Source organism: Vanessa cardui, chromosome 18 (genome assembly GCF_905220365.1).
Source record: "Vanessa cardui chromosome 18, ilVanCard2.1, whole genome shotgun sequence".
Classification (NCBI taxonomy): Eukaryota; Metazoa; Arthropoda; class Insecta; order Lepidoptera; family Nymphalidae; genus Vanessa; species Vanessa cardui.
In genome coordinates, this window is record NC_061140.1 from 5641488 (window position 1) to 5660163 (window position 18676).

The 18676-nt window shown below is 32.8% G+C and overlaps 1 protein-coding gene across 1 annotated transcript in view; it reads right to left on the bottom strand.

The window, feature by feature from the left end:
• The window catches only part of LOC124537168 (Down syndrome cell adhesion molecule-like protein Dscam2), a 253873-nt gene that overhangs the window by 67982 nt on the left and 167215 nt on the right, over nucleotides 1-18676 (bottom strand). The window contains exon 4 of the mRNA XM_047113890.1: nucleotides 509-707. Within this exon, the coding sequence (XP_046969846.1) occupies nucleotides 509-707 (199 nt within the window). The remainder of the gene's footprint in view (nucleotides 1-508; nucleotides 708-18676) is intronic.

The window sequence follows — 18676 nt, forward strand, 5'->3', positions numbered from 1 at the left end:
CATATTCTATTATTACAGATATTTAATACAGGTAATGTAATACTTAATTTTATTTTAATTTGCTAAGACTAGATATACTGATAAAACATTATTTTAAGTCATGATCTTAACAAGAAAAGAAGTTCAGATTAATTAATCAGGTCACTGCATATACTGACTGCCTCGTTTATCAAATGGCTCGCTTATAATGTTTAAGGCAATTAGACCTGGGGAAAACAAACGATAAATTAAATATCATTGGGTTCCGATGTCAAGATCCCAGTATTCTTAGTTGCAGCTTGATATCTTTGCGTCATCAAACCAGCATGTGGCTAATTTCTTCAAAATTCTGCCACATGTGCATTCCACCAACCCGCATTGGAACAGCGTGGTGGAATATGTTCCAAACCCTCTCCTTAATGGGATAGGAGGCTTTAGCTCAGCAGTGTTAAATTTACAGGATATTACTTTACTTTTTGTAGTCTTATAGATTTCCTCGTTCATTTATAGTTGAAAATGTTTTATTTACCCGCATGCACGTGTATGTTCTTAGACAGGACAGCGAATCCGCCGCTCAACCGCAGCCTGCATCTGTATGTGGCCGCGTGGACGTCGCGACGGTAGTGCTCCGCGGAAAACGGCGGCAGTTCCAGAGAACCATTAGTGAGCACTCTTCGAAGGCCCATCAGTGACGTCACCGGGCTGTTGTCTGATAACAGCCAGTCCAGCTGTAACAAAGAATCAATAATGAAGTCAATGTATACCTATTTCTACTAATTATATACATAGTATATTTCAATTTATTAACATAAGAATTTAATTAAATCAAATGCTTAAATATATACAAATATGAACTAAAACTAGTTACTGTATAAATCTTGACCGCGTGGAATGGTGGCAAGAATGCTAGCAGCATTTCCCCGTTAAATCGCAATCCCGATCGTCTGGACAAAAAACGAATCAGCCCTCCTGTCACCAGTGGAGGCAATGAGGCGAGGTGTTATAATTTTGATGAAGCTTTTCGCACCACTACTCTAAGGGCCAAGCGTTTCGACAGCTATTTATTCGATTTCTACTTACTGTACTATACATATATGTGTTCGTTTGTTTATATTGTGTATGGCTGTCAATCAATAATAATATTATAAAAACGTGAATGTAACTCTGTCTGTCTGTTTCTCTGTCTGTCGCTCTTTCAAACCGCTGAACCGAATTTGATGAAATTTAGTACGAAGCAAAATTAAACTGCAAGAAAGGACATAGGCTACTTTTTTGCTTGACACATGACAACCAACAATCTAAAACGCGAGCGAAACCGCGGGCGATTACTAGTAAAATTATAATAACACTTGGGTATAGAGAAAAGTTAATTAAGGCTTTTATAAATATATTACAAAATATACAATTATCCAAGTACTTTCGAATCGTAATTTCAGTGTTATATTAAATGTTAAGCCACCGCGAGATCGGGATGTCGATAATTTCCGGGAAAAACTACCAATAATTTTGGTAGACCATTCTATGTTAATATGCAAGTAAGCGCTGAATCAATATAAAGTTCATAATATAGGATTATTGTAGCAAATTTTTCTTGTAGAATATTTTGTTGTTTAAGAACGCCAACATACTTCAATTATTAATTATTTAACAAAAATTAATAATATAATATTCATTTTAAAATAACGTTTTAAATAAATGGGATATATAGTTACAAGGTTGGATAAAATAAGTTACATACATATATATTTTTTATATGAATGACGAATGAATATTACTTAGTATCACTTGCCTATTAATAATATTGTATACAATATTTCTTAGTTGGAAAAAAGGGCGTATTTAATGCCTAAGGACATTTTCTAGCCCTAGGCGAAATAGAAATGAATGAAGGCGATGCCCTACACGACTATACACAAATAAATTTAACGGATAATTAATTTAATATACGACTAATTATGTAATTTAATGAACAAACATAAAATAAATCATATTAAAATTACACCAAAACAGCCCGGTGGTTATAGTAACTGAATTTTAAGTGAAAGTTGTGGGTTCGGACCCGGGCCATGGGCCGCAGAATTGCCAACTACTTTTTTATGGAATAGTTAGGCGGACGAGCTTATGGGCCTCCTAATGGTAAATGGTCACCATCACTCATAGACAATGACGCTGTAAGAAATATTAAGTATTCCTTAGATCGTCAATGCCCCACCAACCTTGGGAACTAGGATGTTATGTCCCTTGTGCCTGCAGTTATACTGGCTCACTCACCCTTCAAACCGGAACACAACAATACTGAGTATTGTTGTTTGGCGGTAGAATAACTAGTAGTGAGGTTAAATATATTTACATAGCTTAATATAAATGCCACACATGTATTTACCATTTCGAATTGGAACAGCATGACGTCATTAACTATCTAAAACAAATGAGGATAAGGTTTTAGCCCAGCTGTGAGTCATTTACAAGCTGTTGCCATTATAGATTATATTGTCCTACATCTGTGGTTACGTGTGTGTGTGCACAGATTCGCAAGTAATCGTTACTCGACATTGTTCATTATTTATTAGAATCACGTATCGCGAAGAAAGCAATAAGGGATACACGTTTACTGTATGCTTTACGAAAGGATGAATTATATTAGGCATGTCTTCATACGTACAATTGCTGAAATAAAAGGTAACTCTTCTATCTAGGTAAATATTAAGTTCCGAAACGTCACATTTAGTTAAATAAGAATCATTTGACGACCTCTGTGGTCGAGTAGTGTGTACAATGGTTTTCATGGGTAAGCCACTTCGAGGTCCCGGTTCGATTTCCGTCTGAGTCGATGTAGAAAAAGCTCATTAGTTGTCTATGTTGTCTTGGGTCTGAGTGTTTGTGCTACCGCCATTACTTCTGATTTCCCATAGCACAAGTGTTTTAGTAACTTACATTGGGATAAGTGTAAGGTATGTGACGTTGACCAATATTTATTATAATTCTTATGATTTGAATTAGGGCCTTCATTATATGCAAAATTGAAACAGTAACGGTACAAATCTTGGCAGCATGCTATAGTGGCAAGAATGCTAACAGAATTTCCTCCTATGACTTGCCATCCTGTCACTAGTAGAGACAATAAAGCGAGGTGTTATACTTTTAGCAGACTTTTGTACTATTACTGTCTACTGTGTTACTATTATTATAAAAGTATGCGGTATTTATTGGCTAATGACAAAAAAAAAACGGTAACATAAATAAAGACATTCTGTAGTATGTTTAGTATCAGCATTTTAACCGTGTGACGTCACAGCTGGTTTTTTAGTGGGTAAACCCGGCGTAATTGGGCGCACTCAGCGTCCAGGGCACCGGAGAGTGCCACGCCCCCCCCCCTCTTTTCACCAGTTGGCGAAAACGCGTAACGCGTTTTTCCAGCGAGAAAAAAAAATCCCGTGTGAAGCCGGGACGGATCGCTAGTAAACATAAAAAAGTGTTGACCACTTGTCGATAATGTCTCAGAACACAAGAGAATAGGGATGCTGTTTGGCAGGAGAATAAATAGTCGTAAGTGATTCAGTGTTAATTGCAATTAACGTTTGTTGATACATGAATCCGTTACGCAGATAAAAATTAATGGTCGTGGTTATAACCGCAATGATGTACATAATATTAAACGCGGAAGTTTAAATTATTTAATCGAATTTAACATTTGATTTATTTATAGAATAAAGGTTAAATCATATAGCAATATTATTGCCCGAGTTATTTGAACTATTTATTGTATAACAACACTCAATTTAAAATAGCATTGCACATACGTCAACTATTATAATCATCACCGCTGTCTTTCCTTATATATGCTTAGATCTTTAAAATCACCCACTTGATGCGGTTTTTTTTTTTATATGTATAATACATTCACAATATAGTACAGGACCACTAGTGATTTTAAAGGTTTTAATGTCGTAAATAAACACATTTTTTTAGTATATTTAGCATCAGCATTGCAACCGTGCGAGGGCGGAGTGACTGGCAAAAAATAAATAAAAATAATTGCGTGTGCATCATATTTTTATAGTCCTCCTAAGTAAAATGGAATGAAAATTATTAGACTACTTAAAAGTCGATTTACGATTGTAAAACGTAGTTTTAGTTATTGTTATATTTGGAGCCGGTGTATGTGAGTGTGATTGAAGAAGAAGGTTTGTGTATACAACACATGAAAAATATAGTAAAGAAACACTGATAATTTTAGAAATTTGCAATGTGATGTCGTTAATAAACAAAATCTGTAGTATATTTAGTATCAGTATTGCACCCGTGCGTAGTTGATTATAATATTCGACTATGACAATAACATGACCATAACCACGTTACGGAAGGTGATTCAAATATCCAAATAACCTATAAATAAAAGATTCGGCTGAGTATCGCTAACGTGCACCTCAGAATTGTTCCATTCCGTTACTTTGTCATGGATCCTATACTCAGAACCTTACCAAACTTTCACCAAACTACCCTTGAAGTATATCCTTTATAATAAAATAAGAATCATCAAAATAGTTTGGCACTATTTTGAGTTATTCACCTATTTAACTCGCACATACATAATGCAAATTTAAGACTTATATCGTTTTAATATCGATACCATCATTAGAACTGGACTAAATTAAAATTGGACTACACAGCTTTCACAAAAAAAATTTACGCCGGTTTAAAGTTATGAGGTAAAAAAAAATACAGACGAATTGATAATCTCGTCCTTTTTGAAGTCGGTTGAAAATATAAACAAAAGAAAGTCGAATCCGATGAGGGGACTAATGTTGTGACTTTAATTCATTTTCCTTAACGTAACCATGGCTATCGGTTTTAACATTTGCCGTACAAAGACGGGAACTCGTATTGGATTAGTAGTATTAATGCATGGTGACAGTTTGTCTCTAAACAAAAAGAGTTTAATTAAGGATATTAAATTATTAATTGAAATCCAAAATCAAAAGAAATGCAAATTTATAATTAGTTTATTTCCATATTCACATACCTTGACAGATGCACAGAATTTACATATTTATGACTTAAACCTATGTCTATATAATTTGACTCGACATTGCAGTAATGATTTTATGTTATTTGACATTAATAAATTTATTCATAGATTTAAGTGGACAGAGGATACTATGTACCTACCAATGAAATCGAAAAGACAAATTGGTAACCTAATTGCCTACAATATCAAAAATTATTTTACAAGTAATGTTACCAAGGATCATATGTATAATAAAAATAATAATTTAATTTATATTAACACCGACAAAATTAAAAATACTCAAATTAATAGTTTAAACTAAATAAAACGACAACATCTGCGCCCTCTTACTTAAATATTATACATCAAAATATACAGGGCATAGGTGGCAAAGATCATGAAATAGAATTATTTTCGGAGTATTATAAAATACATGTATTTTGTTTCACAGAACATTGGGTTAAAAAATTTGACATATTTAATATTTCAAACTTTAAACTGTCAAGTTCGTTCGTAAGAGGGAGTGCTATTCGTGGTGGCTCATTAATATTAGTACGGAATGATATCGTTTGTAAATCTCGAAAAGATATTGTGGCCCTCTCTATCGAACGTACTATCGAACTATCCTGCGTGGAATTTCCACAGTACATTATAGTCTGCGTGTACCGGCCCCCATCGGGAGATTATTATTTGTTTGAAACCACTATGGAGGACATTCTTAAAAAGCTATGTAAAACTAATAAATATATAATTGTATGTGGGGACTTTAACGTCGACTTACTTAAAGAAACTACGTTAAGTGTTCGGTTGGTTGCCTTGTTTATGTCATTTAATTTAACTCATAGAGTTAATGAACCGACGCGAATAACCGACGGCACTTCTACGTGTATTGATAATGTGTTCTGTGACTGTGAAATATATGAAGTATCAATTATAAATAATTTAACTTCTGACCATTGTGGTCAGAAGTTTTCATTAAAACACAAAGAAATAAATCATTTAAAAAAAATAACATACAGGCCAATAACGGCTAACAAATTACATTGTTTTAAAGATATTGTGGCGTATAAATTGTCTAATATAGATCTTACGACACAGGATCCAAATGAGCTTTATAATTCATTTTTTGAAGTAATACTAAAAGAATTTAACAATATATTTAAAATGAAATCATGTTATAGTAACACAAAATTAAAGTTTAGTGACTGGGCTACTGTTGGTATTTATAAAAGTAGAAATAAATTATACGACTTATATGATATGAGGCGGTGGAATCGAAGCGTAGCCTTTTTAGAATACGTCATTAAATATTCAAAAATTTTTAAAACAGTATGCATTTCTGCTAAGTCCTTATATTTAAAGAAAAAAATCCTGAATTCTGATAATAGAATTAAAGCCACATGGGATGTTATTAGTAGTGTTAGTGGAAAACACAAAAAGGAAATGATACCAATAGAATTGAACACAGGTAGTAGATACACGAGTTCTGAATTAGAGGTTGCTAATTTATTTGAATCATTTTTTGATAAAGTACCCCATAAAATAACATTTCATTTAAAATCATCTACATCAAATGCAGCTAGGTTATTAAATAATAGTGTTTCTAAATGCGTTATTGATTTTTCATTTGAAACGGTTTCTGCAATAGATGTCATAAAAGTATTTAAAACTATAAATATTAAAAAAACTAACGACATATGGGGCATTTCGGTAAAATTTTTTAATAACATCATATACGATATTGCTCCGTATATAGCAGTAATTTTTAACAAGAGTTTGGACACGGGTTCATTTCCTAACTTGTTAAAATGTAGTAAAGTTTTACCACTTTTTAAAACTGGAAACAGAAGCGATCCCGGTAATTACAGACCTATTTCAATACTCCCATCCTTAAGTAAAATTTTCGAAAAAATTATTTTAAATCAACTTCTCGTCCATTTCGGTACAAATGCTATTTTTCATGGTGAGCAATTCGGTTTTAGAAGAGGTCGCTCGACAACTGATGCGGGAATTGCGCTTCTCAAACATATTTACGATGCTTGGGAGAAATCACAGAACGCTATTGGAGTATTCTGTGATTTATCTAAAGCATTCGATTGTGTAGAACACGAAACGCTTCTTTATAAGCTCAAATATTACGGTGTTAAAGGTAAAGCTCTTGATCTCATCGCTTCATATTTAAGTCAAAGAATCCAGCAAGTTTTCATTAATGGAATAAAGTCTTCTGGATCTACGTTAAAAATGGGAGTTCCACAAGGTTCAATTTTGGGTCCCTTTCTATTCCTAGTATATATAAATGATCTTCCTTTCTATGTTAAGGGTATTTGTGATATAGTGTTGTTTGCTGACGATACTTCGCTGATTTTTAAGGTTGACAGGAAAAAAAATGACTATGACGATGTGAACGGTGCATTATCACAGATACACAATTGGTTTACAGTAAATAATTTAGTTTTGAATGCTCAAAAAACAAAATGTGTAGTTTTTACCCTACCTAATGTTAGCAAGCAAAATTATAATATATCTTTAAATGGTGACCGTCTTGAAGTAGCTGATACTACGGTGTTTTTAGGAATAGAATTGGATTCCAGACTTCAGTGGACTTCTCATTTATCATCCCTAACAGGAAGACTCAGCTCCGCAACATACGCGGTTAGAAAAGTTAGACAACTAACTGATATTGATACCGCTCGTTTAGTTTATTTTGGTTATTTTCACAGTATTATGTCATATGGCATATTACTTTGGGGTAACGCTGCAGATATTGAATCTGTCTTTATTTTACAAAAGAGAGCAATTCGGTTTATTTATAATCTTGGAGCTAGAGACTCTCTTCGGGATGTTTTTAACAGAGTAGGAATACTTACTGTTGCGTCGCAATATATTTACAACAATATCATGTATATTCACAGTAACATTGATCACTTTGATAAAATCAGTGATAATCATTGTATATGCACTAGAAGTAAGGATAAACTTATAACGCCAAGTTTCCGACTCCGCAAAGTCAATGGATCCTTCTTGGGGCAAGGTATCCGTTTCTATAATAAAATTCCGCAGAAATTTTTAACTTTGCCGTTTAGTAAATTCAAATCGTTTGTTAAAAATACATTGGTAGAAAAAGCATACTATTCGATACAAGATTTTGTAGATGATAAAAAAGCGTGGAGTTAATACCTGTTGACTTCCAAGCAGGATACATTAATTGAAATAATTGTATTTAATTAACATGACGTTGTATTTTTTAAATGTTAAAAAAGAGTAACTACTGAGTTTCTTGCCGGTTCTTCTCGGTAGAATCTACTTTCCGAACCGGTGGTAGCTTCACTTAATTGTAAAATGACGATTCAAAAGTGCTTATAAAAGCCTACTTGAATAAAGTTTATTTTGATTTTGATTTTGATTTTGTACGGCAAAACAAAATATAAATAAAAACATATGAAGAAGTTTGTTGTTGGACAACTATTTAAAACGCAGTTGCTTTGCGTGATGCACATACATCGATAATGTTAACACTGCGCCTGAACATCCCGGATGAATATTAAAAGTATACAACAACAACAACAACAGCTTTTAAATTCCCACAGCTGGGCTAAAGGCCTCCTCTCCCTTTGAGGAGAAGGCTTGGACCATATTCCACAACGCTGTTCCAATGCGGGTTGGTGCAATACACAGTGGCAGAATTTCTATGAAATTTGTCACATGCAGGTTTCCTCACGATGTTTTTCTTTCACGCTGAGCACGAGATGAATTATAAAGACAAATTAAGCATATGAATGAGAGGTGCTTGCTTGGTTTTGAACCCGCAATCATCGGTTAAGATGCACGCGTTCTAACCATATTATATTTATTAAAAGTATAACCTTGTCAAATTAAAAACATATCATTCATTCTCATTTTTTAGTCTGTGGTTTTCAACATGACGCATTATTTCAAACCCATAACAAAATCGAAACAAACTTTTCGATACGTTATGTTTTTTTCATGACATTTCATACGCGCCGCGTTTTTTATAATCCCCGTGGAATCATTCGGGTACGTTTGAAAGCCTGAAATTTACCTCCCTTGCGCCCTTTCCCCGAACAACTTCTTGTATTAGCATTTATTTCGAAATGAAATCACAATATTTTTCTTTACGAGTTAAAAAGTTGCGGAACTAAATTTTAATCTGTTTTCGGATATTCGGCCCAGTCAACTCCTTTTTACCTTGTCAAAGTAAATTTAGTGTAAAATAACATATTAAATTTAGTCAGGCAAATTTGAAAATTGTCAATCTGATGGTAAGTTATCACATTTGAACTGTAACTTTAGGAATAAAGATGTTATGTCCCTTGTGCCTGAAGTTACTCTGCCCACTAACCCTTCAAGTTGCGGAAAAAAATGTATATAAAAACGACGCTTTTGATAATATGATATAGTGATTTAATTCTGAATATATACTACGTTAATATTTTAACCTATTATTTATGGCTCAAAAATATTTTTTTATAAAAATTACATTACAAAAAATATTATTTATACAGCTTAATAAATAAAATATATTAGGCATGTTTGACATATTACGTTACATTTACGATTACAACTAACCGTGTATTTTTTTAACCTTTAGTCAAATAAACTCATACTCACAACTCTGATGTAACAACGACAGCCTGTAAATTTCCCACTGCTGGTCTAAAGCCTCCTCTCCCTTTGAGGAGAAGGAGCAGTAGCAGAGAGCTTTGGAACATATTCCACCACGCTGTTCCAATGCGGATAGGTGGAATACACATGTGGCAGATTTTTTATGAAATTAGACACATGTAGGATTCCTCAAGATGTTTTCCTTCACCGCCGAATACGAGATGAATTATAAATAAAGCACATGAATATTCATTGGTGCTTGCCTAGGTTTGAACTTTGAGTCATCGGTTAAGGTGCATGCGTTCTAACCACTGGGCCATCTCGGCTTGAGACAACATTATTAGTTAGCTATTAAAAAATAATCTCATATATTCGTATAAATGTGCGGTTATAATAAAAAATAAAAATAATTGACTGCATTAAAGTTAATACTGATCAAAGCTAAAGGTTATTTTACGGAACTTGCAAATTGAGTCGGAATTCATATCAATAAGATCAATGTAACTATTCAAAAGTTTACAAGATCGGGGAATGAGAGAGTTTGCGCCAAATACTGTTCTGCGGAGTTTGTATGCAAAGGAGTAATAGGTCCACGGGATAATTAGCTGGATTATTAAATAGGAATTTCTTAAGTAATTGAAAGCAATGTATATAGGGACATAACATATTAGTTCCCAAGGTTGGTGGCATATTGACGATGTAAGTAAAACACAGCGTTACAGCGTCATTGTCTATGGGTGATGGTGACCACTTACCATCAGGTGGCCCATATGCTCGTCCGCCAACCTATACCATCAAAAAAAATATGGGAAGATAGTATTTTTTACGAAAATATGGTATTGCTTCAGTCACCTACGAATGTCTAGCTTGGAGTATCTTCTTCGAAATTATGTTTCTGTTCTACTAGCGACCCGCTCCGACTTCGCACGGGCGCAATGCTGATACTAAATTTACGATAGAATGCCTTACATACAACGAATACAGCCTTTTAAGGTTAACAATACTACATTATTTTGATGTATCTCGTAGGGTTCAGTCAGCGTTTGCCATGTCAGCGCAAAATAACGTGTGTATTTATTACGACATCATATTAGATATCTCTAAAATGATTAGTGTTTCTTTACTATATTGCGCATGTATATACATGACAGCGGTAAGCGACTTTGTTTTATATTATGTAAAGAAGATAGTCGAATTTTGTTTAACATAATGAGTCCTATAATCTTTGAATAGCACCATTTCGTATCAAATATTTAATTCTTTGTTATTTTCCACGCGTCTGGAAGAATATCAGTTTGAAGATTCGTTATAAAAATAGTAAGAGAAGCTCAAGTAGAGGTAAAATAAGAAAAAATAAAAGAGCATTTCAACTAGTTCAACATCGCAACTTTCTTAAATAGGATATCACGATTATTGCAGAGAATTAAAGGAGAAATTATCGTTTTCCCAAGAATTACTAAAAACACTTCGTCGTTTCTATGGCTTTATTGTATAATTAATCTTTGAGTAATTAGAAATTAAATTAATTTCAACTCAAGGTTTCGCTACATGATGATGAAGTAGAAACTTTATAACTTTACTCAGCTTAGCTCTAGAAAAAAAATCAAGTCTTTGAAAAGCACTTTTTAATATTTTTCTACTTGTGTTGGCATTATTATTGTTATTATTATTTTTTGTCTGTATTCCTTTATTATTTGCATGCCAATTTTTGAATTTTGTTGGTAGTTAATTGATAAATAATTCTGCTTTCATTATTTTTTTTTATCTAATCCATATTAATGTGTTATAATCAATTAATGTTATAATCAATAATTTCACCTTAGCGATCTTTTGAAGTTATATCCAAAGTAATTATTGTCATTCACTTTCTGTACATGTAATAAAATCGGAGTTTCTTTTTGTAATATGAAAATAACCGCTTTTTAATAAAAGTTTATGAATATATGTATACACGGTACATATATCAGGATAACATTATTTTAAATTTTTGTCTGTTTGTTCCGGCTTATCATTGGAATGACTGAACCAATTTTGACGAGACCCTCACTGGCAGATAGCTGATGTAATAAGGATCAGGTTAGGCAACAACGGTAACTCTTTTGTTAAATTCAAAAACGCTTGAATAGCGGGCGCATCTAATAATACGAATTAAATTAATTATTTATTATTCAATTCATGACTGGCTAATGATTTGATCAGAATCGTAAGTTCAAGGGGAAGTCCTAGCATTTTTGCCACCATTGTATGCGATCATGATTTGTACCATTACTATAATATATATAAAAATAATATACGTTTATTAATAATATTTAAGTCAAAATAAGAGGGTTCAAAAAATTCGCGAGAGTAGGTAAATTGGCGCGCGATAGTTTGCGGCGCTATTCACATATTTGCATTTTTCCGCGCCATTTGCATTTCCCCGGCAGCCAGATGCTGCGAACCTGCAATAATATACCGTTTTAATCTTTTATATTTTCACCTTTCCGAGGATATCATATTTTATTATGTGTATATTTCAAACATTAGCACTTTGATTTTTTTAATAACATACAATATTATCAATTCATTACTAATGTATTTACTTACTTGGTTTGTCTTCAATTTATAAATAAACTTTGGTGGTTTTTAAAGCTTGTATGTGTGTGTGTGTCGATGGAATATTTGATTCGAAAATACTGTAATGTCGGTCTTAATACAGTCCTAAGCATATGTTCTAATTAATTATAAAAAATTAAGTATATATTTATAATATAAGTATTCGGATACAAAGATTCATCCAAAATTTTACGTACTCAAGGGATACATTTTTATTAGCGCTTTAAATGTTGACCTTGTTTCATAAAAACAAGCCTAAATACCGTATTCCTTATTGAAATAAAGGATCTCTGATATAAACTTTTATAGCCCAATTTCACCCCTTGTGGTGATGATTTTACTAAAACACTGAAATATAAACACCGATTACCATATTAAACACATTGAATAACGAACTTTCATTCCCAATTTCATCCTCTTGTGTGATGAAGTTTCAGAAAAACTTTAAAAACTACATTTTGTTCATAAAGTTTCACCATCTCAGGAGATGAAAAAAAATCTTCAATGTTTGTCTTTAACTTAATAATATAAGCTTATTTTCATAAGGAAATCCTATGCAAAAATTTTATTCTATGCCTTGTATGTCAGTGGCTTTGAAAACATATAACGTAAATGTGGTCTACTTGAATTATGCGGAAAATATAAACTGGGATCAATTAAGTTATTATGTGTTTTCAATGTAATTAATTCTGAACGAGTGTTTTTTTAATCAATCGCATAACCGTTTATTATGTTTACTTTCTATTTATAAAATTTAATTCGAAAATAGATTTTTATTTATTTTCTTTCATAGTCATTCGTTCTTCTTTTAAAATATATCTTACAACTTCATTTGTTTTTAAGTAAAACTTGAGAATGAATTTGGTTCCTAACTGCTTTCCAATTGGGAATAATTTATAGAGATTGATGAATATTCAGGCCTAATTAGTATATCAACCAAAATCATATAATAAAATCATTAAAGACCAATTAAATATGTATTACTAGGCTCGTCTTGGGACGTTGTCAGTGAGGCAGCCTTACTTGGGCTTAGTAGATTTATTGACAAAGGAAAAATACTTTGAATCGAGATTGATTATTATTATTATTTGAGCGGTATAATGCAGCTTTGTCTCTTGAGTTATTTGATCTATTGTGAATTGATAGTGAAATGTTTACAATGGTTGGATCAAAACAATGACAAAACTATTAGTTTGGATGAAAACTATGAAGTTTGGCCCTTTACGTAGTTCAACAAAGTTGGGCCTCGCCTGCGGTCGGACATATGTTTGCTGGATGGTATATGAGTGGGGGAAAGTTCGGGCACCCTGTGGTCCAACACCTTTGTGTTGCGAGGCGAATAAATAGAATAAAATGAACATGAGCCGAGATGGCCCAGTGGTTAGAACGCGTGCATCTTAACCGATGATTGTGTTCAAACCCAGGCAGGCAACACTGAATATTCATGGGCTTAAATTGTGTTCATAATTCATCTAGTGCTCGGTGGTGAAGAAAAACATCGTGAGGAAAGCTGCGTGTGTTTAATGTCATAGAAATTCTGTCACGTGTGTATTCCATAAACCCGTATTGGAACAGCATGGTGGAATATGTTCCAAAACCTACTCCTCAAAGGGAGAGAAATTTACAGGCTGTTGGTGTTGAGTATGTTGCACCTTCAATACGAATGCTGTGTACATATGTAGTATTCAACTATGAATGTTTTAAATACACGGATCCAAAGACAACTGTAGATATTTTTGTTCGTTAGTTCAAGGTTATTTTTTTAATTTTATATGTAATAAATGATTTTCTATCCAAAGGCTTTATTTTGATATCCATTGCATGTTTCACACTCGATTTTTAGACAAAACCATTTTCAGCGTAACATTTATATAAAATTAATATGAAGCTCTAAAAGCTCGGAAAATCCTTTTGGGTTTATAGCTAAGTGTCAAAGGGAAATATTATATCAGAAACTTAGTATTTTATCGGACACTGAATGTACAGTTTTTACACAATTTATATATAAATAAGAATATTTTGATATTTTCAATATCCGTCCATTCTAGAATTCGTTTTTATTCTTAACTACTTGTCTGATTGAGATGTAACTCTTTGCATCATCATCATCATCAGCCCGTTTTTGTCCACTGCTGGACATAGGCCTCTCCAAGTCCATGCTACTGTGGTCTTTCTCCAGCTACTCGCATCCAGTTCCTGCCTGTAACCTTGCGTATATCGTCACTGCACCGTGCTTTAACTCTTTGCGACTACTGTTAATTTTTTGCGAAAGTGGGACGTTGCGTTAGAGTATCGTAGTGGAAAATGCTCCTAAATTTCTTCTCAAAGTAAGAGGAGGATTTTGCTCAGCAGTGGGAAATTTACAGGCGATGCTGTGTGTTCTGTGAAGCTGGGTAGTTAGTATATTTTATAAATATTCTCTTTGAAATGCAGAATAACTGAATGCATTTTAAAATCGATCGAAATGATTTATATAATGTACATATATGTATAAATTTTATGTGATTGCGTATACATACATCTAAATAATGTTAATAGGTAAATCTAATATACATGAGTCTACTTGTATGTACAAATCTAACTAGACAATGTCGAAGTTGATATAGGAGTTGGAACGTTTCTCTAAATTTGCATATCTTTGGGTTCAAATCAAATCAAACCCAGTAACAAATGCAATATAACCAAGATTGCAATGACATAAACACAATCGCATTGAAGATAGACTTCAATACAACATTAAGTAATTGGTTTGCTAAGACATAATAAATCTCTCTAAACTCTCTGCTAATTTACAAATCCAGTTTCCTATAAAATCAAAATCAATATAAACTTTATTCAAGTGGGCTTTTCAACAAGACAAGCACTTTTGAATCGTCATTTAACAATTAAGTGAAGCTACCACCGGTTCGGAAAGTAGATTCTACCGAGAAGAACCGGCAAGAAATTCAGTTTTTTCAGTGAAACTTTTTCAACATTTAAAATAATACAGCCATGTTAGTTAATAAAATTATTTAAATTAATATATCCTGCCTGGAAGTCAACAGGTATTAATTCCACGTCTTTTTATCATCTACAGAATCTTGTATCGAATAATACACCTTAATTTTACCAATGTATTATTTATAAACGATTTTAATTTACGAGACGGCAAACTATATACTACGGGATCTGCTTTTGTATAAAAAGTAAAAGTAACAGGCTATAAATTTCCCACTGTTGTATAAAAATCTATCTTTTTTCGTGCTGGTAGACTCACGCATACGATACAAGCAGGTTTCCTCACGATAATTTTAACCGCCAAATAGAATTATAAACGTAATTTAAGAATATAAAAATAAGGTAATTCATTTTAGATCATTTTTATTGCCTCATTATTTTTCCTTTCTTGTTTAATTTCTGTATACTAAGCCTGCATGTGTAATATATATTTGATAAATTATGGATATGTTATATTTGACATATAGTGAGGTGACGTCATCGGAGAAGGCATGATAAGTGTTGGTGTCGGCGAGGATATAGGAAAAGCCCTTGTGCGCTTCGTTTGCTACGAAATTTATGTACTGTCAATTTGTACGCGGAACCCTTATCCGTTTTAAGAGTCATCCTGCTTATTGTTGTAATTTAGATTAATTATTTATAATAGTAAGCCTATAAATTTCCCACTACTAGGCGAATGCCTCCTCTCCACTTGATAAGAAGGTTGGAGTACACTCCACCACGCTGCTTCAATACGGGTTGGTGCATTCACACGTGGCTGAATTTAAGAAATTAGACACATGCATGTTTTTTAACGGTGTTTGCCTCGGCTCGCTTAATTTTTTGTATTATTTTTAATATTAAATACTTAAGACCTCTTTTATTTTTGTAACAGATTCTGTATAAATTTCTAAAGTATAAATGTGTGAGTAATTGTTTTGATATTCACGTGTCACCTCTATTTCTTAAAAAATAGCATATTGCATTATATTTTGGACATAAATGTTTTAATACAAGTGTAGCAAATTAATATTACAATATATTAAGTTATCTTTTTATCTAACGAAATTATAGTACGTAATATATCAAAAGTTGACTATTTGATTTGAAATTATTATAATGGCATTACTAAAAGGTGAGTAGGAAGTACCTGTATAGACGTTATAGGTCCTGTTAAACAGCCGTCCCATTCCCTATTGTTGCGTGTCGGTGTAAACGCCTCGTACCGACGCTCAACAATACAAAGTGTTGTGTAATTTCAGACAATAGCATAGGTATAAGTCTGGAGTCACGGGTGGCAATGTCAGGGGCTCGTTGAATGCATTGACAATGTCAGAGACTATAGAGGGAGGACAAGAGACACGCGTTTGGTTATATATTACTTGTCTGCTTTTCCTAAAATCTCTTAAAACGTGACAGTTCTATTCAAAAACATGTAGCTGTCAACCGATAAAAAATTTCGATGTACGAAATTAATTAAAAAAAAAGAACAATAAAAAGATAAAATAAATAAAAAGAGTTTCTATAACAAAACAAATCTAGTTTTACTTTTACCTTTACATAGTATAAAATCAAGTAATTTCCTACTGTCTGTACGCTTAGACATCAGTATGATAAAAAGAAAGGGATATGTGTATAAAACATGCAATTTATAGTCGATGAAAGGGGTTATCTCTTAAGTTTTACTTCACTAAACGAATAAGAACAAAATTAGTCTCTTTTTATGTTTGTTCTTCAATCTAAAAGTTGTGTATATATATTGTGTCGCAAATGATTTCGAGCAAGACGGCATGAGAGAGCGTTATAATCTTTGCCGTCATACCGTCAGGACGTACGAAACATATAAGAAAAAACATCTTTTAATTATTAACAAGTTAACAGCATTAAGAAATAGAATATTTATATAAAAATATCTATTATTTATCAATTGTTTTTAAAACAATTGTGCAATACAAATCACGCGCAACGACAACGATAAAACAATAACATTTCCACTAGTTCGGTTGAAATATTCAACATAACGATTCGTTTTGCTGTAGTATTTATTGAAACGTGAATACATTTAATCTGTATACATATATATACTTAAATATCCACAAATGTAATCCTTCTGATCCATGAGTAACTTCTGAATTACGCCTATTCTATGACAAGGTAAGGTATATCGATGAAATTAATTGTAAATTATCTTAAAAATTTTTTTTTATTTTTTATCTTGTACACTAACGTTCGCTAAAAAGTTTTTAATTTGCTTGTCAAAACTTGAGGTATTAACTGCTTTTAATATATTAAAAACAATTTAAGTAACGTTCTATTTTCAAAATATTTTTACCGATAACGACATTAGTGCTCGACTACAGTTAGTAAAAAATTCGACGAACGTCAAACTGAGTAGGAAAAGTTACTGTATATGCAAATATTTGTAGACTTGAGAGAATTTGTATTTTATTTAAGGGATCTAGTTGTATTCCTGATGTTCTCAAGTCAGCCGCATAGTGTATAAAAATATTACCATCTTATATGAATTTGAAGTTTTTACAACCGAGAAACAAAATAAAAGGATTACTCCCTTGAAAGTAATAAGTTTTAGACGTTACACTCATAGTTTCAACTTTGATGGAAGTTGGCCTTTGTTTGAAGGGATAGCCATTAAAACAGACCTTTTTTCGGGTACTTACCGTTTATGAAGCTTTTGGAATGAAGGAATTTAAGTTAATTTTCGTTCTGATTTTATTTTAAACATTTCATTGTGTAATCTATTTATTTATTTGGGTTCGTAAACAACGCTTAATCTAACAATGCGGGCCAAACCCGGGCACGTACTAACAAATTTTCATGTGCTTAATTTGCGTTTAAAATTCATTTCGTGGCCTCGAAAGCGAGGAAATCTAGACGTGTTGGATGAAAATCTTCTACACGTGTAGCCCTCAAAATGATTAAGTAGCATTGAGAGAATTAGTTTCAACTCTCCAAAAAAATAAGCTGGGCTAGAAGCGCTATATTTGCAGGTTATATATAAACGAATGTGATAGTATATAAAATATATTGATTCATAAATGTCATTTCCATTCCTTTTTCGGTGGAAATATCGGTTTGATACGAGCCAAGCGAAGGACGAATATTTGAACAGGACAACGTTGCGAATATAGTTCTCAATGTACCACGTATTTGCTGGGTATTGTATCCATATGCAAATACGAAAGATATTTCAATTTTACCTCAAGGATACTCAAGTATTCCTACGAAGAACTTTATTTTTACGTAAAGATAATGGTATCGGCGGGTATCCGTTGGTATGTCTCAGATGTGGTTTTATTTAGGCTGTTTTTTGACTTTTTTTTCTTGAACGAATTACGCGAAGCGAGTCTGGAAAGATCTAAAGATCTAGAGGGAGCACTTGACAGACGAGGACGCGTTAATATACAATTGATATATTGTTAGTGATAATGGGATCTTTGTAAGCTGTTTTTTTTTCTTTTTTTTATGTTACGTGAG